This window comes from Cetorhinus maximus, chromosome 15 (genome assembly GCF_964194155.1).
Source record: "Cetorhinus maximus chromosome 15, sCetMax3.hap1.1, whole genome shotgun sequence".
Taxonomy (NCBI): Eukaryota; Metazoa; Chordata; class Chondrichthyes; order Lamniformes; family Cetorhinidae; genus Cetorhinus; species Cetorhinus maximus.
The window spans coordinates 70207863-70228044 of record NC_135893.1 but is presented as its reverse complement, the minus strand read 5'-3'; the positions used below and the strand labels follow the sequence as shown (position 1 = coordinate 70228044).

General features: G+C 45.1%; 1 protein-coding gene across 1 annotated transcript in view; it reads left to right on the top strand.

Annotated features, from left to right (window-relative positions):
- The window catches only part of mmd2a (monocyte to macrophage differentiation-associated 2a), a 139618-nt gene that overhangs the window by 70341 nt on the left and 49095 nt on the right, over positions 1–20182 (top strand). Inside the window, exon 3 of the mRNA XM_078559278.1 lies at positions 19443–19603. Coding sequence (XP_078415404.1) covers positions 19443–19603 — 161 coding nt within the window. The remainder of the gene's footprint in view (positions 1–19442; positions 19604–20182) is intronic.

Genomic DNA, 20182 nt, shown 5'->3' with positions numbered 1-20182 from the left:
TCAGTGCCAAGAATGCACAAGACAGGACCCTATGAGGAATGGGAACGAGGTTCATTCCACAAGCACACTTAACATGAAGATGCAGGCATTACTGATATGAGAATTATGTTGAAACGGGACACTCACTGTGGTGAGATGGTAGCACACTGCACAGAAGCGAGGCCCAGGATAGAGACAATTGCCATAAGTGGGTGCAAGAACCAAGGTATCACACGTGATTGACAGTAACACAGCTCATCGTAAGAATTGCCAAGAGGGGATATGAATTGATTACGAGCCTATATACATTTGTGAATATTATAAACACGTGGTTAATGCCCATGCCAACATTGTGCAACTAAATCTTTTTCTCTTTCCTTACCCTGCTGCTACATCCTGGTACTCCTCTGACATGCACAGCAGAGGTGGAGGTAGCCTGCTGACTGCTATGCCCTGTTGTCTGACCTTGGCAGGTGTCCTCTGGAGGGCCGAGAACTGGAGAGCCCCAGCCTGCTTTCGGTGCACTCTCTTTGGCCTGTGTAGCTGGAGCTGATGGGATCACAGGAAGAGGGGATTTGCATCGGCTGGATATTCCTTCCTGGAGTCACCTGGGTGGATGGCCTCGGGGTGATGAGCTGCTGGTTCTCCTCCTTTTGGGTGCCCGAGGGCCTCTGGCCGACTCCTTGAGGAGAAGGGCCAGTTGGAGTGAGATCGAGGTGCCCCATAGCCCTCTTGTGTTGACACTGATGGATGGATGCCACCAATGGCTACAGCAGTGGAGTGCAGCCCCTGCAGCAGTGCAGGAGCAATGTCCTAGACCAATGTCTCCATGGTGGCAGCCATCCTACCAGTGTGTATTGGCATGCCCGCACTATCACCTCAGCCTGAAGGCGGATGGATTCCTCCAACGTGCGTTGCAATCTGAGGAGTGCAGCTGATATCCCTTCTTGATATTCCTGTGCTTGTCTTTGCAGTTCCAGCAACTGATTTAGGACTGAGTCCAGTGGTTGATCATTGGACTCAGCTGAACCGTGGCCTCCACCAGTCCTCCGAATGCCAGTGATCTATGATGTCCCTGCCTCTGCCTGCTATGGAGCAGATGGTGCGTTGTGCTCACCGGATTGTGGCCCTGAAGTTAATCTAGAACTAGGTGCCACCGATGTATGTCTCTGAGGTGGTGGAGGGTATGGGTGAGCGCTGTGACAGTGTGCAAAGGTGCTGTCCTCAGTTCCTCATCCAAGGTTACATTGGGGCTGGAGTTGAGGGCCTGGCTCATGGATGCCATCGGCAGCTTCCCAGAGGTGCCTACGAAAGAAAGGAGAAGCGGTTAGTGCATGGCAGGTGACCCTGGAACAGGAGAAATCACTCACAGTATGGTTGTCTGATCAATATTCTAGTGCAGGATCCTCACTTGGGCGTGTGCCACCGACCTCATTGTTGGCACAGGCACAGTCTACGTCTTCTCCAGCCAGCTCGATGATCCTGTTCTCAAAGTCCATGAGAACCTTGACCTCGGGAACTCCACCCTGGGTCTGAGACCTCTCCTTCATACTGTGAGCCAACTTGCCCTTACTGAAGACAGATGGAGAGAATGTGAGCAAGACGCATGTGAGGGCAGATGATAAGGATGCCTGGCATGTGTGGGTGGCAAGAGGAGCCCCGGACAAGATTAGGACGCAAACTCCAGAGGAGATGAGGCCAGATGGAGGTGTGGGGGAGTGTGAGAGTGAGTGGTGATGTTCCTTGAGATGGCAGCGAGTGAGATCCTTGCGAATGTGGGATGGGTTTGAGAGTGTGTGAGTTGAGAGTAATGAGATGCTTGACTTACTCTGATGGAAAGGAGGAGATCATTCATCCTCTTCCTGCACTGGGTGACTGACCTCTTCTGCAGGGCGTTTCCATTGCGACTGCCTCCCAAGTTGGATTGGTCACCTTGGTGGAAAGCCTGCGGCCAGACCAGGGGCAGAGGACATCGTGGCGGGCCTCAACTGCGTTCAACAGGCGCTGTAGTGAGGCGTCACTGAATTTGGATGCAGCATGCTTTTTTGCCTTTGGAAGCGTGTCTTCACTGGAGGAGTCCTGGGCTGCAGCAAGCGGGAGCGCTGTGCAGAGGCGCCATTTAAATATGACGCCCAGAGTCAGGGAGCGCTAAGGTCATGGCGGGGCAGGAAGATTGGATGCTGCCGGCCAGCAAAACGGCGTGTTCCCCGTGGATGAATACTTAATGCAGTCTGAAGCGCACAATACGGCGCAAAAACCTGTCATTGCAGCCAGCAGGTGGAACGTCATTTTTTACGGCGGCTAATGCACTTAATGCGTTTCACAGAAAATCCCGGCCATAGTATCTTATTACACCAAAACATCTCAATCCTCCTCACACAGCGAGTGCTAGATAAGATAAGACAAGAAATAGGAGCTGGAATAAACCATCTGCCTCCTCAAGCCTGCTCTGCCATTTTGTATGACCTTTGACCTCAACTCCACTTTCCCACTTGATTCCCACATTCCTTGAGTCGCTTAGAGCCAAGTCATATAACAGGAAACAGTATGACTCTCTACATGATTTTGGCTGCGCTGACGCAGTGAACTAGAAGCAGTGAAGCTAGTTTGAGAAAAATACTGAGGTAGTGAACAACCTAATTGGAATGAAATGAAGCTGGGGCATATATATTTATTCACCATGAGACGCAGAGGAAAGGGATCATAATTTTCATGGAAAAAATGTCTAGTGGTAGTCACTGGAAGTGAGTAAGACTTACAGATTTCCCAGCACTGACACGCGCGCCATCCAATCATACATAGTCAGAGACAACCCAGACCAATTTGTATGAGACTGAGAAGATATTGGAGACATTTAACATTAAAACCACACCGCTTCTCACCTGGCAGCTGCTTATACTTTAGAATTCTGAACAAAATTATCACTGAATAATTTATTAACCTTTAGAAGCAAGAGAACGGCTCTGTTTAAAATCTAAAGTAAGTCAACTGATTTAATATTAATCAAGTGGATTATATTTGTCGAGTTGGAACAAGTGAGAGCTGAAGAGAATAAACAGCAGACCATTATCAGTATTGACATTATAGTGATGTCACCCTTGTCTGCCCCGTATCATTATATAAATAGTTGTGGTTTGAATTATGTCACAAAATTGTCCATGGGGGATGGCGTACGTTGGGGCAAAGGGAAATGATGCCTGTTCGGTGATTGTTGCTTTTGTTTAAAAATCAGAAGCCCTTCCTCTTCACTGTCATTTTTAATGAATTCATTTTTATTTTTAACCAGGCGATCAATGAAATCGTACATTATCCTACATCCTTTGCATAATTTCCTGCACTAATTCATCCATTTCCTGGACCTTAAAACCACAGTATTCCTTCCTTAGACTTCCTTTCTTTCTAAAGTCTACAGACTCTTAACACCCAAGCTTGTCATCATCAAATCTCCTAATTTGCCTCACCTTGTTCATTGCCCTTTTCAACCTGGGCCAAGTGTCACCATGGAACATGGCCCTTGAACTAAGCTTCTCAATTTAAAATCAAATCTTGACAACTCTCCAAGTATGAAACAAATGCTTGTTACTTACAATATTTGCCAGGTCAGTTGTGGCTCAGTTTGTAGCACTTACAAACCCTGAGTTAGAAGCTTGTGTGTCCAAATCCTGCTCCAGAGGCTTGAGTATAAAATCTAGGCTGGCACTCCAGTCCAATACTGAGGGAAAGCTGCACTGTTAAGGATGCTGTCTTCTTTTGGATGAGCTGTTAAACTAAGGCCGTGTCTGGCACTTAGGGTGGACATGAAGACCACTATTCCAAAGAAAAGTAGAGTGATACTCCCAGGGCCCGAGAGAGGGGGGGGTGCAGATGGTGCCAAACACTAGGGTCCGGGGTCTGGGGGGAGCGGGGCTCAGTGTTTTCAGTTTCTCATCATCCACACTGGGGATAATTTCGGGGGGAAGTTTGAAGGAGGGGCTGGGAGAAGATTGGAGGGGTTTGGGAGGAAAGGTTGGAGAGGAAATTGAGGGGAAGGTTGGAGGGGGGTTGGGGGGAGGTTGGAGTGGGGGTTGGGGGAGGTTAGAGCAGGGGTTGGAGGGTGGCTGGGGAAGGTTGGAGGGGGTTTGGAGGGGAGGTTGGGGAGAAGGTTGGAGTGGGGGTTGGGGGAGGTTGGAGGGGTTGGAGGGGAGGTTAAGGGGAGGTTAGAGGGGGGCGTTGGGGGCAGATTAGCTACAGATTGAATTGTTTTTGTAAATGTAGTGATTTCTTTGTGGCCATTTTCCTAACATCAGTTGGTTGCTCTTTGATTAATTATCCTTAGCAAATCAGCATTGGGCCTCCAGCTTCACCATTGCTACAGTCACTGCCTACTGCATGCAGGTGTAATGAAAGAAAGAAAGAAAGAAAGAAAGAAAGAAAAAACCTCCAAATCGCTTTACAGCAAATTAAGTACTTTTGAGTTGTAGTCACTGGTATAATGTAGGCAATGTTATCAAATGGCAGAGCAGGCTTGAGGGGCCAAATGGCCTATTCCTACCCCTAGTACGTATGTTCATATGTGATTCTGGATGGATGAGATGAACTGGGCTAGATGGCCTCGTGAGTAGAGGGTAGAAACACGGCTGGAATTCTATTTGTTTTGTTGCGAATGAAAGTTTACTGTGAGTGGGCTTTGTGGGGTGAGATTGCCAGGGCAGGAGTGTGTAATGGGCTCATAGTGAATCAGTAACCTGTTTTACACTGCACATGATTCTCAGGGGTATTTTCCATTGACTTCAATCTTGTCCTTTTGTCCACTTACCCATTATCCCACTCTACCTTGGTGCTTTTTATGAGTTTTTTGAGGTATTGAAATATCATGATAAAGTTGTGTTGCATATTAGATATTGAAAACATATCACAGTGAGAAGCAGCAATCAGCAGTCCTTAGACTTGCTGATCATGAAATGGATACAATTGTGTACCATTCAGTCTTTGTTCTCTGGCCTTTTAAAAGTTCTGTTACATAGACACACCTGAGGGGCCGGAAACAGGACAAGCACTGGGGCCCATGATTTCTCCCCGCCTGCCCCAGTCCTGGCTAAGATTTATCCCTCAATGAACACCACTGGTTGTGGGACTTCTCTGTGTACAAATTGGTTGATGCGTTTCAACAACAACAGGTACTTGTATTTAAATAACACCATAATGTAATAACGTATCAAGGTGCTCCACAGGAAGGTTATCAAAAGAAGTTGACCAAGCCATTTAAGGAGATATTTAGGGTAGATGACTAAATGCTTAGTCAAAAATGTAGGCTTTTAGGAGCATCATAAAGGGGAAAAGAGAGGAGAGAGGCACAGGGTTATGGAGCCAGAGTTTCAGAACGAGGGCCTCAGCCGTTAAAGGCACGGCCACTAGTGGAGGAGCAATTAAAATTGGGATTGAGCAAGAGGCCAGAACTGGATGAGCGCAGATATCTTTGAGGGTTGTAGGGATAGAGGTATATAGAGATAGGGAGAGGAAAGGCCATGAAGGGATTTTAAAACAAGGATAAGAATTTTAAAATCCATGTATGGCTTAACCAGAAGCTAATGTAGGTCAGCAAGAACAGGCGTGATAAGTGAACGGGACTTGGTATGAGCAAGGACAGAGGCAGCAGAGTTTTGGATGACTGCATGTATATAGAGGAAAGAAGATGGGAGGTCAGCCAGGAGAGCATTGGAATAGTCAAGTCTAGAAGTAACAAAGGCATGGTTGAGGGTTCCAGCAGCAGATAAGCTGAGACAGAGAAGGAAATCTGCCGTCCTTACCTGGTCTGGCCTACACGTGACTGCAGACCCACAGCAATGTTGTTGACTCTTAAATGCCCTCTGAAATGGCCTAGCAAACCACTCAGTTGTATCAAACCGCGACAAAGACTCTCAAAAGGAATGAAACAGGATGAACCACCCGACATCGACCTAGGCACCGGAAATGACAACTGCAAACTCAGCCCTGTCGACCCTGCAAAGTCCTCCTTGCTAACACCTGGGGGCTAGTGCCAAAATTGGGAGAGCTGTCTCACAGACTGGTTAAGCAACATCCTGACATAGTCATCCTCACAGAATCATACCTTACAGATAATGTCACAGAAACCACCATCACCAAGCCTGGATATGTCCTGTCCCACCGAGAGGACAGGCCCAGCAGGGGTGGCAACACAGTGGTATAGAGTCGAGAGGCAGTTGCCCTGGGAGTCCTCAACATTGACTCCGGATCCCATGACGTCTCATGGTATCAGGTAAAACATGGGCAAGGGAACCTCTTGCTGATTACCATGTACTGCGCACCCCCCCACCCCACCCCCACCCCACACAGCTCCTCCATGCTGACCACTTGGAGGAAACACTGAGGGTGGCAAGGGTGCAGAATGCACTCTGGGTGGGGGATTTAAATGTCCATCACCAAGAGTGGCTCGGTAGCACCACTACTGACCAAGCTGGCTGAATCCTAAAGGACATAGCCGCTAGACTGGGTCTACAGCAGGTGGTGAGGGAACCGAAAAGAGGGAAAAACATACTTGACCTCATCCTCACCAAACTGCCTCCCGTACATGCATCTGTCCATGACAGTAATGGTAGGAGTGACCACCGCACAGTCGTTGTGGAGACGAAGTCCTGGCTTCACATTGAGGATACCCTCCATCATGTTGTGTGGCACTACCACCCTGCTAAGTGGGATAGAATTCGAACAGGTCTAGCAACTCAAGACTGGGCATCCATGAGGCGCTGTGGGCCATCAGCAGCAACAGAGTTATTCTCGAGTACAATCTGTAACCTCTTCCCCCAGCATATTCCCCACTCTACCATTACCATCAAGCCGTGATCAACCCTGGTTCAATGAAGAGTGCCGGAGAGCATGCCAGGAGCAGCACCAGGCATACCTAAAAATGAAGTGTCAACCTGGTGAAGCTATAAAACAGGACTACTTGCGTACCAAACAGCATAAGCAGCAAGTGATAGACAGAGCTAAGCAATCGCACAACCAACAGATCAGATCCAAGCTCTGTAGTCCTGCCACATCCAGCCCTGAATGGTGGTGGATAATTGAGCAACTCACTGGAGGAGGAGGCTCCAGATATATCCCCATCCTCAATGATGGAGGAGCCCAGCACATTAGTGCAAAAGATAAAGCTGAAGCGTTCGCAACGATCTTCAGCCATAAGTGCCAAATGGATGATCCATCTCGGCTTCCTCCGGAGGTCCCCAGCATCACAGATGCCAGTCTTCAGCCAATTCGATTCACTCCATGTGATATCAAGAAACGGCTGAAGGCACTGAATAGTGCAAAGGCTATGGGCCCTGACAATATTCCAGCAATGGTGCTGAAGACTTGTGCTCCAGAACTTGCCACACCCCTAGCCAAGCTGTTACAGTACAGCTACAACCCTGGCATCTACCTGGCGATGTGGAAAATTGCCCAGGTATGTCCTGTACGCAAAAAGCAGGACAAATCCAACCCGCCCAATTACCGCCCCACCAGTCTACTCTCCATCATCAGTAAAGTAATGGAAGGGGTCATCAACGGTGCTATCAAGCGACACTTGCTTGGCAATAACCTGCTCACTGACACCCAGTTTGGGCTCCGCCAGGGCCACTCAGCTCCTGACCTCATTACAGCCTTGGTTCAAACATGGACAAGAGTTGAACTCCAAGGTGAGGCGAGAGTAACTGCCCTTGACATCAAGGCCACGTTTGAATGAGTGTGGCATCAAGGAGCCCAAGCAAAACTGGAGTCAATGGGAATCAGGAGGAAAACTCTCCACTAGTTGGAGTCATACCTAGCACAAAGGAAGATGGTTGTGGTTGTTGGATGTCAATCATCTCAGCTCTAGGGCATCACTGCAGGAGTTCCTCAGGGTAGTGTCCTCAGCCCAACCATCTTGCTGCTTCATCAATGACCTTCCTTACATTATAAGGTCAGAGGTGGGGATGTTTACTGATGATTGCACAATGTTCAGCACCACTCGTGACTCCTCAGATACTGAAGCAGTCTATGTCCAAATGCAGCAAGATCTGGACAATATCCAGGCTTATGCTGGCAAGTGGCAAGTAACATTCACACCATACAAGTGCCAGGCAATGACCATCTCCACAAGAGATAATCTAACCATTGCCCCTTGACATTCAATGGCATTACCATGCCTAAATCCCTCACTATCAACACCCTGGGGTTACCATTGACCAGAAACTGAACTGGACTGGCCGTATAAATACTGTGGCTAAAAGTGCAGGTCAGAGGCTAGGAATCCTGCGACAAGTAACTCACCTCCTGGTTCCCCAAAGCCTGTCCACCATCTACAAGGCACAAGTCAAGAGCATGATGGAATACTCCCCACTTGCTTGGATGAGTGCAGCTCCCACAACACTCAAGAAGCCTAACAAAGCAGCCTGCTTGATTGGCACCACATCGACAAACATTCACTCCCTCCACCACCGGCGCACAGTAGCAGCAGTGTGTGCCATCTACAAGATGCACAGCAGGAACTCACCAAGACTCCTTAGACAGCACCTTCCAAACCCACGATTACTACCATCTAGAAGGACAAGGGCAGCAGATAGATGGGAGCACCGCCATCTGGAAATTCCCCTCCAAGTCACTCACCAACCTGACTTGGAAATATATCGCCGTTCCTTCACTGTCACTGGGTCAAAATCCTGGAATTCCCTCCCTAACAGCACTGTTGGCATACCTACACCACATGGACTGCAGTGGTTCAAGAAGGCAGCTCACCGCCACCTTCTCAAGGGCAACTAGGGTTGGGCAATAAATGCCTAGCCAGCGAAGCCCATGTCCCGTGAATGAATTTTTTAAAAGTTGGGCAATGTTATGGAGGTAGAAATGGGTGACTTAATGATGTCAGAAGCTCATCTTGGGGTCATATACAGCACCAAGTTTGCGGACAGTCAGGCTCGGCCTCAGATATTTGCCAGGAAGAGGGAGCGAGTCAGTGGCTAGGAAACTGAGTTTGCGGAGGAGATTTCTGCTTTTCCAGTAATGGATGTTGGAAAAGCAGTCAGACAATTTAGAGACAGTGGGGGGGTCGACAGAGGTGGTGGTGAGGTCAAGCAGGGTGTCGCCAGCATACACGGAACCACTGCTGTATTTTCAGATGATTTTGCTGAGAAATAGGAGGAGTCAAAGGAAAGATCTCAGGAGGACACCAGCGGTAACTGTGGGAGAGCTGGAGGAGAAGCCATTGCAGGTGATTCTCTGGCTATGTCTGAATAGATAAGAATAGAGCCAGGTGATTAGTTCCCCCAAGCTGTATAATGGAGGAGAGATGTTACAGTAGGATGGTATCATTAACGCCTTGCGGACAGGTTGAGACAGACAAGGAGGGAAGGTTCACCCTTGTCAAAGTCATATTAGATGTCATTTGTGATGAGGCTGTGATAAGAGCTTTTTGTAGCGGGGCAGAAATCCAGTTGGTGAGTTTCAGATGCAGAGTTGGGAGAGCATGGATTTGGAAGGCAACAGCACGTTAAGGACTTTGAAGAGGAAAGGGAAGTTGAAGACGGCTTGGTAGTTTCCAGGGACAGAGGGAGCAGCGTTTTGAGGAGGGGGGCAATGTTGGTAGTTTTGAAGGAGAGAGGGTCAGTGACAGAGGAGAGCAGCTCATTCACAATTTTGGCTAACATCGGGGCCAGAATGTGGTAATCAGCTATTTAGTGGGACTTGGGTGGAAGGAGCAGGAGGTGGGTCTCATGGACAAAAGGAACTTTGGGAGGGCATGAGGGAAGATAGAGAAACTAGAGAAAGAAAGTTCCAGGCTGGAGAAAATTAGAGGAAGTTAGGTCAGGTGGATGGGACAGGAGGAAGGAAGGGATGGAAGTGGCAGAGACAGCTGAACAGATGGTCTCTAACTTAGTGTCAAATAAGTTCTCAAATGTGCTGTTGGAGATGACAGAGGAGGAGACAAGGGAGAGAGTTTTAACAAAGCCGTTTGCTGTAGAGAAATGAAACTGGGGGTTATGTTTGCATTCCAGGATGATCCAGTGAGCAGTTTTAGCAGATGAGAGCAGGGCCAATAGTGCTTTGTGTGGCCCAACCAGATCTGGTGGTGCATGATAACAATATACATGAAAGTCTGCATCCCCTGGGCTTAAGGGCGTGGAGATGAGTGCCGCACCAGGGACAACGATCAGGGTAAGAGAAAGTAAAAGTTTTAATGGGGACTAAGATATCAAAGATGTAGGTGAGCGTGTGGTTGAGCAGATTGGCAGCTACAGAAATGTTGAAATGAGAGGGCCCAAGGCCAAGCAGTTGGAATTTCCTACATTACGACAGTGACTACATCTCAAAAGCACGTCATTGGCTATGAAGTGCTTTGGAACCTCCTGAGGCTGTGAAAGGCAGAAGTCTTTCTTTTCGATTTATTTTGAAGAGACAAGATACTTCCACTGAACAATGCAGAATCTATATGTCATTTAAGTTCTGCTCAGGATATAATCTTTAACATCACAGTGAAGCCTTATACGTTACGGGAAGTTTGTCAACAAAGGAGAATGGATAGGAAATGAGCAGTGTGCAATTCACATTAATTATCAGAGCACCATGCTCTTCCTGCAGCAAGGCACCACAAAAATTGTTCAGCTGCACCATTTCTGTGGTCAGGTACCCTTCATATGAACTGATGTTTTTGGGGCTGATATCTGCTCCCTCGGGGTCACTGTCCATTGTGCCCTGTGTGCATCTGCACACAACGGAGCTGACCCTGTCCATTCATGAGAGGGCAGCTCATTTCATTAAGCATCTGGTGTCCCTGGTGTACCGCTCATAATGTCATGGACATGCTGACAGACCAGGAGTGGGGCCGCAATATTGGATGGCGATGCCCATTGGAACACTGCTAAATTACCCACAGGGTTTTCAGCATTGGGAAGAAGGTGGTCCTGGGACAGAGACAGAGACAGAGACACACAAATAACAGAAGGAAAATTAAAGCAGGGATAGGGCTGCTAAGGGGTGAACAAGATAACTCACAGCTGGTTTTGATTGCTTATAGATGGATCAGAGAGGTGTTCCCCATATTTTCTTCCCCAAGTTTACCTTGGGTTTTACCCTGCCCCCAGAAGATCACATAGTTTTGGGTGTGGTCAAGAGCGTATATATTGGGATACACATCACAATTTTGTGGGACAGGCTGGGTGGACCAAAGGGTCTTTACCTGTCCTTAATTGTTCTTATAAACGTATGTTCGTAAATGGCAGAATTATTGAATAATTGCTTTGCCTTAGTTTGGGCTAGAGAAGATAACAAAACAGACACTTCACGAAAAGATGTGCTTAAAAAGAATATTAATACAGTTGGGATAGAAAGGGAGAAAATAACTGACAAGTTAGCAAAATTAAAAGAGGATAAAACCTCAGGTCCTGACGTTATGTACCCATGTATATTGAAGAAAACTAGGGAAGAGATAGCAGAGGAATTAATTTATATATAAAATTGAAGTTCCACAGAAGAAGGGATAGTGCCAGAGGACTGGTGGGCAGCTAAAGTTGGTCCTATATATAAAAAGAAAGTAGAACCAAAACCTGGGACCAGTCAGCTTAATGTTAACAGTAGGAATTGTTACAGTATATACTAAACAAATGGATAGAAGTGCCTCTACAGACAGAAAATATAACACTAAGCAGTCAGCATGGATTCCAAAAGGCTGAGCCATGATAGAATTCTTTGATGCAGAACAGAAAGAGTCGACAAGAGTAATACAGTACGTGTCACTTGGATTTTTAAAAGGCCTTCAAAAAGGTACCACAATGTTCATGAGAGAAAAGGGTTTAGAAAAATATGCTGAAAGGCTGAGGTAAGGTAGGTAGATTGGCTTGTTTCTGAGCTGCATGTGCTTTGTAATTCTGTGTAACTCTGCTGAAGTACTCCAGTTGCATAATGGGGTGCCCCTTAATTGTAAAATGTTATGTGGTCCTAGTGAGTCTGGTGCAGATATGCACAGAAACCTAGCACCGTACGTAATGGCTGAATGTGTTGGAAATGCATTTTTGTAATAATATTTTGCTTACTACCAAGAATGAGTTATTGGACATTTGCGGCTTATTAAAAGCTATATGTTACATGTGGCCAACAGCAAGATTACAAATGATGCTTTGCCATGGATGATACACACATTACAGTCCATGGACTGAACCCTCCACCTACCTGCCTTCCTGTAACCTGACATTACAGATTCGCCAATCTTCTGCCTTTCTAACTGCATTATTTTACATGAACTCGATGAACTTTCCGCCAATCTTCAACATTCTTATCAAGTGTCTTCGCTTTCTAAACATTTATCGCTCTGACTGGTGTTTAGGGTTAACAAGGTATAAAATGTAAAATTGTGGTTATTTATGGATAAACTAAGCCCTAAATGTCAAAATGTGCAACCTGCCCTAGAAGCAGGCTGCTCACGGCCTCTGTACAGAAATTCATTGTTAATCACTGTCAGCTTTATTTAACTATAAAGCTTACCATAACAATGGAATTTATTGTAAGTAAATTCTTTTTGTGCAAGATAAATTCCTCCACTAATTCTCAATCTTAATCCCTAACAAGCACATCTGGCACAGGCCTCGAGGCTCCTGTGTCCTATAATATGGGAAGCAGGCACTCGGCATAACATTATTGACCCCATTAATTTGCTGACTGAGGTACTCACTGTGACTGTGAGATGTTGAGGGAGGTTTATTAATAAGTTAATGGGTTCTAATTTACTTCTCCGCTGTGATGATGAAGATAAGTGAAATGAGCTCTGCTTCGAAAAAGAGTATGATGATAGTGCAAAATAGCGATTTGCACAATGACAAGAAAATGCGAATTTATCTTTTTGGAGTTCTGTAGTCCTGTAACAGAACTCTCTATGTGCCTGTTCTTTACACTGATAGCTGTGGATTTGTTCCCACCTGCCCCTGTTCCTCAAGGATTGAAAGTAAAGGAGGGAGGCTTAAATGAATTGAAAGTGCAACGCAGCTCAGACTGATTTTCATGTACTTTTGCATAGCCAGTTCGGGAGATGTATTGGTGCTGGCCACCCATCCACAGAGTTGCAAATTGCTATAATCCTAAAGAACATCCAAGCAGACAGGAGAAGATAAACTATGGTATGATTTGGCAAACAATTGTACAAAATCATTCCTCGAAAGTTAAAGAAAATCAAAATAAATAAAGGTACCAGCTGTGGTTCAGTATAGTGCTCTTGCATCTGAGTCAGAAGATAGGGGGCAGGATTTTCCCCTCGTCGGGCAGGCAGGTGGGCCCGGGAGTGGCCATGAAACGGTCTACCGCCTGCTATCGGGCCCCGACCACGATTTCACGCTGGCTGGCCAGTTAATGATCAGCCAAAGTGAAACGTACGCTAAGAGCCTCAGCGCTGCTGGGGTGGGGGCGGGAAGAGCGCGAGCGCTGAAGTTTGCGCATGCGCGGAGGGTGCGCTCAGTGAAAGCTCTGTATGACTCTTCATCAGAACTAAAGAGAAATAGAAATGTGGTGAAACATAAGCTGTTTAAGGGGGGTGGGATATGTGGAGCTGGATAGAGGGCCAGTGATAGGTGGAGGCAAAGGAGAGATTGCCAAAGATGTCATAGACAAAAGGTCAAAGGGGTGTTGACAGTGGTGATATTAGCTAAAGGATGTGCTAATGGTGACATTAAGGGTAGAAAGCAGGATGAGCAAGTGACAGATAGCCCTAGTGAGGGTGGAGGGAAGGGATTGAAATAGGCTAAAAGGTGGAGATAAAACAATGGATGGAAATAAATTTTAAAACCAATAATAGAAATAGGTGGGAAAAGAAAAAAAAATATATTAAAAAAATACAATAATTATTAGAAAAAAGGGATCAAAAAGGAGGAGCGAGTTCATGATCTGCAGTTGTTGAACTCAATGTTAAGTCTGGAAGGCTGTAAAGTGCCTAGTCGGGAGATGAGGTGCTGTTCCTCTAGTTTACGTTGAGCTTCACTGGAACATTGCAGCAGGCCAAGGATGTACATGTGGGCATGAGAGCAAGATGGTGTGTTGAAATGGCAAGCAACAGGAAGGTCTGGGTCATGCTTGCGGACAGACCAAAGGTGTTCTGCAAAGCGGTCACCCAGTCTGCGTTTGGTCTCTCCAATGTAGAGGAGACTGCATTGGGAGCAACGAATGCAGTAGACTAAATTGAGGGAAGTGCAAGTGAAGTTCTGTTTCACTTGAAAGGAGTGTCTGGGCCCTTGGACGGTGAGGAGGGGGGAAGTAAAGGGGCAGGTGTTGTGCCTTCTGCGGATACATGGGAAGGTGCCGTGGGAGGGGGTTGAGGTGTAGGGGGTGATGGAGGAGTGGACCAGGGTGTCCCGGAGGGAACGGTCCCTACAGAATGCCAACAAGGGAGGGGTGAAGGGAAGATGCGTTTGGTGGTGGCATCATGCTGGAGTTGGCGAAAATGGCGGAGGATGATCCTTTGAATGCGGAGGCTGGTGGGGTGATAAGTGAGGACAAGGGGGACCCTATCATGGTTCTGGGAGGGAGAGGAAGGTACGAGGGCGGATGCGCGGGAGATGGGCCGGACCCGGTTGAGGGCCCTGTCAACCACTGATGGTGGAAAACCTCGGTTAAGGAAGAAGGAAGACGTATGAGAAGAACTGTTTTTGAAAGTGGCATCATCAGAACTGATGCGACAGAGGTGAAGGAACTGAGAGAATGGGATGGAGTTCTTACAGGAAGCAGGGAGTGAGGAGCTGTAGTCGAGGTAGCTGTGGGAGTTGGTGGGCTTGTATCCACCAACATTCATTACGAGCCCTGTCACATCTGTCACATGATTTTCCCCCATGCTCCAGCCATTAGTCAGCCAACACATCAATCCCTGAGCTGCCTTCCTGTGTCAATGGGAAAGCAAAAATACTCGTTACCCAATTGGGTGATGGTGTCTGTCAGCCAAACAGCCATTTTTACCCTATTTTCAATATTTTTACATCTGTTAAAGAGAAATGTTGAAAGAAAAACAATATTTCTCCTGCTAGAGGAAGGAGAGGAAACTCTTAGATAGATAAACTTTCTTTTGTGCCTGAAGACAATTCTGCTGTATTAGATACCAATCTTCCCCATGCTCCAAAACACCACTTGCAGGTTTCTTGTGAGAGCAAGGAAAGATTAGCTGCCAGTCCAAATGTGGGTAGGGAAAGCAATCTTCACGCTAACTTTGACCTTAATAATTTCATTGTATTCATAACTGTGAAGCTGATCATAGCCAGAGCTGAGAGCAGCTCAGTGGTTAGATTCTATTGTGACAGCTACCTTAGAACCCATCTCTTATTTCAAACAAGTATAGTATAACGGAATATATTGTGGGTAATTCTCTAACCTGATTAAAAATGGTGCCTCATTTAAACTCAAAATCCAACTCCAAAAGGAAAAGAAGCTACAAAATTATCACGTGGAAGTGACCTGGCACAAAAGGTCATGGAGTTTACTCCGAATTTCTGACAAGTTTACGAAAATGTTGAAACGTAACATTCTAAATGCTAAAACGTTAAAATAAAGCAGAACATTCTAAATTACCATTAAAAGATTAAGGGAATAATATGTTTCAAAAGTCAGATGACGACCTTTCAGCAAATTTTTTTTCTAATTATAAAACCTGGTGAATTGTAAATTTTCCACCCAAGATTATTTTTTAAACGGTTGTTCTAATTTGCAAATGGTCCCGGTATAGAAGTCACTCCTACCACAGGTTTGCAGATGAGAAATAGTGGCAAGAAAATGGCAATGAATTATGCAATAAATTTGTTGGTAACTTTAGACTAAATGTGTTAAATGAACCAACACTTTGAATGTGTTCATTTCCTTGGAGAGATATGTTGGGATATGGATTACTAGCAGGGGGATTTCTCGTTATAAATAGCCACATAATGATTTCACCCAATCTGCCTGGGAAGGAGGGAGTGGAAATTTTCAACAAAAGGGAGGATAAATTGAAGGAAAAGCCAGCCGTTCAGGCCACCCTTGAACGTGTTGTAGCCTCACACACTATAAATACTCCAAAAGTGGCACACTTGCACATATCCAGTATCACAGCATGTTATCTCACATGTAACATATCCTAGTCTGTGTGTTATCTCACATGTAGTACATTGTAGTCTGCTTGTAATCTCACACGTGAAACATGCCAGCCTGCATGTTATCACACATTTATCACATTCCAGTCTGTATGTAATCTCACATAGAACACATGCCAGTCAAAATGTTAAGACCTGTATGATACACTTACCTGTGTTATCCTGCTATTTTTTCACATTTGTGTCATAATGAGGGACGGGCATTACCAAACAGTTTGTTCCTCAGTCCCCATATCGAAATTATTCAAAATTATCTACAACTTTAAAAACTGAAACCATAATCAGGCTGGTTTCCATGAGTCATGCAAATACATGAGTTGTATAAATAAATATAAAAATATAAATAATTTCACACATATGGAATAATTTTAATGAGTTTATATGACCCGTTGAATGCTAACTTGATCGAAAGAAGTCAATTCCTGCGTTGGCAGGCAAAACTGTAATGGAATAGTGGGCTGCCTTTAAAGAAGGTTCAGGTACAGTTGAGGTACGTTCCTGTGAGAGGGAAAGGTGGGGCAAACAAAGCAATAACTCTGTGGATGATGAAAGAGACAGAGTAGGATGAAACAGAAAAGGCTGTGTATGACAAAAGTCAGGTTGATATTGCAAGTGATAACCAGGCTGAATGTAGCAAGTTCCAAGGGGGAAGTGGAAAAAGTAATAAGCGAAGCAAAGAGAGAATATGAGAAGAGACTGGCAGCTGAAAGAAAAGGGAATACAAGAGCCTTCTGTAGGTATTTAAGTAGTACAATGGTGGTTAAAGGAGGGATGGGACTGATTAGGGACCAAAAAGGGGATTTACACATGAAGGCAGAGAGCATGGGTGAGGTACTAAAATTCGCATCTGTTTTTAACAAGGAAAAAGATGCTGCCAATGTCAGAGTGAAAGAGGAGGTAGTTGAGACACTGGAAGGGCAAAAAATTGATAAAGAGGAGCATTAAAAAGGTGGCTTGCACTTAAAGTTGTTAAGTCAACAGGATGAGATGCATCCAAGAATGCTGAGGGATGTAAGGTGGAAATTGCAGAGGCACTGGCAATAATCTTCCAATCGTCCTTAGATACAGAAGTGGTGGCTGAGGACTGGAGAATGGTCTATGTTACATACTTATTCAAAAAAGGGTGTAAGGTTAGGCACAGCAACTACAGGCCAGTCAGTTTAACATCAGTGTGGGAAAGCTTTTAGAAATGATAATCCAGGCAAAATTAACAATGACTTGGACAAATGTGGCTAAACTAAGGAAATCCAATACGAATTTGTTAAAGGCAAATTGTGTTTAACTAACTTGATGGCTTTTTTAGATTAGGTAACGGAGAGTATTGATGAGGATAATGCAGTTGATGTGGTATATGTGGATTTCCAGAAGACGTTTGATAAAGTGCCACATAACAGGCTTGTCAGCTAAGTCAGAGCCTATGAAATAAAAGGAACAGTGGATATGAATGATTGTTTTTTGGACTGGAGGAAGGTATTTGGTTGGGTTCCCCAGGGTTGTATTAAGAGCAGTGCTTTTCTTATCCTACATTGATGACCTAGACTTGGGTGTGTAGGGCACAATTTCAAAATTTGAAGATAACACAAAACCTGGAAGTAATGTGAACTATGAGTAGGATAGTGATGGTTGGTGATTGTTTATTCAAGGCAGCAGCAAACACAGTGAGAGTGTGATGAAGGTAGATTCAATTGTGGCTTTCAAAAGGAATTGGATAATTACTGAAGGGAAAAAAATGGCAGGGCTGTAGGGAGAAGGTGGGAAAATGGGTTTAGCTGAGTTGCTCTTTCAGAGAGTCAGCACAGACACAATGGGCTGAATGGTCTCCTTCTATGCTGTAACCAACCTATGATTCTATGATTAACAAATATGCAAACAAGAAAATCCTCCTCAGCCATCTGTCATTTTAATAGAAGTTTCAGGCCTTATTTTTTCACATCAATTACTCCCCTAATATCTTGGTCGCAACTTAATTCACAAAGTTTGAAATTTGTTTTTCTTGCATAGATGAAATTATAAAATTGAACTACTTCCTGGCAATTTTGGATGAATTCATTAGACACAGTTTGGAGGTTGAAGTTTCCCTTTTGAAGGAAGTACCTTTTCCATACAGCAACTATTGTTCATTGGTTTGAATCATTATTGGAATATATCCTGAGACTGAGATCGGAACTAAAAATCAACCAATTTAGGTGACACAGTTTTTAAACTTTACGTTCTATGCCCCTCTTCCTTTGAACAGTACTTTAAGTTGTGAGGAATGTCATCAGCTGATTTGATAGGCTAAACTGAGCTAATTTTCTCCAAATCTTTAATTGTAAGCCAGTCAGTATAGAGATGCTTGACTTGAAAACACCTGCATTATCAAGCAGCTTAGAGATTGTAGACATGAGCATTCCTACTCCTCCTGGCTAAGGCACTGATGGTACATCAGTGATGCTGTTAACCAGGATTTTCAAGAAGCTGGTTTGCTTATTCAGCCATGTCTAACTGATTATATACTGGTTGTTATGATTAATCAACAACTCCATTATCATTGTATCAGGCCACTACCAGGATGGTAGAAGGTGAACTGAATGCTCTGTGGTTTTTTTCATCCGCAGTTCCTATGTTCCCCACAAGCTATTCTGGTCTAAATGAACAGAAGAAGTCCCAGGTTTTGTTTGACTGCCAATAACTTCAGGTTGCCTGGAGCAATCTTTCAAAGTGCAATTGTTCAACATGCTCATGTCAATGAAACTTTAGAAATAATAGATGAGCTCAGAGCCATAGGGCTTTGATAGAATAAGAACATAAGAAATAGGAGCAAGAGTAGACCACACGGCCCCTCGAGCCTGCTCCACCATTCAATATGATCATGGCTGATCTTGGGCTTCAACTCCATTTTCCCATCTGCTCCTCATATCCCTTGATTCCCTAAGAGACCAAAAATCATCCCTCTCAGCCTTAAATATATTCAACCCTCTGGGCTAGAGAATTCCAAAGATTCACAATAACACCATAGGTCATAACCTGGGCGGAACAATTCCTTACCCAGTGAGATTGTGATCTGAAGCAGGCCCCGAGTGGGCGGGATATGCCTGAATGGTGGAGAAGAAGGAGAATCTGAAGGTGAGTCACCCAGGGTTCTTCTCTCTTGTGCTTTCCTACAGCCCAGTTGGAAAGCAACACCAGAAGAGGTCCATGAGATGCCCTTTGGGGAAAGGTAGTTAACAGAAAGGAATTAAGAAAGTAACAAATAAGAAACAGTTGGAGCATAGAGAACCTAACTAAAATTTTACATTTAAATCTCACTGCTGCTTTGGGATATTTATGAGCAACCAAGTCAGTGACCTCACATATCCTTCCTGCACCTGTTTTTGCTTTCAGCTCTGGATTATTCCCAGCATCCTTGGCAGTTCCATCCTATGTGGCCTTTCAGACGACCAATGGGAGATGATCTCAGCGTGGATCTATGGGTTCGGGCTGTGTGGCCTTTTTATTGTCTCCACCGTCTTTCACACTATTTCCTGGAAGAAAAGCCATTTCCGGTAAGTGACATTTTCTCACAATCCGAACACTGGAACAGGTTATTTAGTAGTATCCGTGCTTCAGATAATCAGACACAGAACACATAGCAAAAAGGTTTCATTTAAGGACTCGAAACGTCAACTGTGCTCTTCTCCGCCGATGCTGCCAGACCTGCTGAGTTTTTCCAGGTATTTCTGTCCTTGTTTTGGATTTCCAGCATCCGCAGTTTTTTTGTTTTTATTTCATTTCAGGGGTATTGGTGAGGTTGAGGGGTGCAGGATAATACCATGTATAATACTGTTCTTACACTTCTAAGAGCTGGGTCTAAACCAGCCAAGTCTGCGAAGTTGGAAGTCTCCTCTTTTCAGTGTGTAACTGATAGAATGCTGTACGAGAACACTGGACTTCCACTGCTGGGTAAGGTTTATTTCAGACCAAATTCTTCACAAAGCTGTTTTACACTCACCACTCACTGACCTGATTGATAGCATGTCTCAGTGGGACATGCGTAGCGGCGGGGGGGGGTGATTGTTGTTGCTCAGACATTATGAGGTGAGAGCTGAAAACACAGGCCACACCCACACTCCTTGAATTGCCAG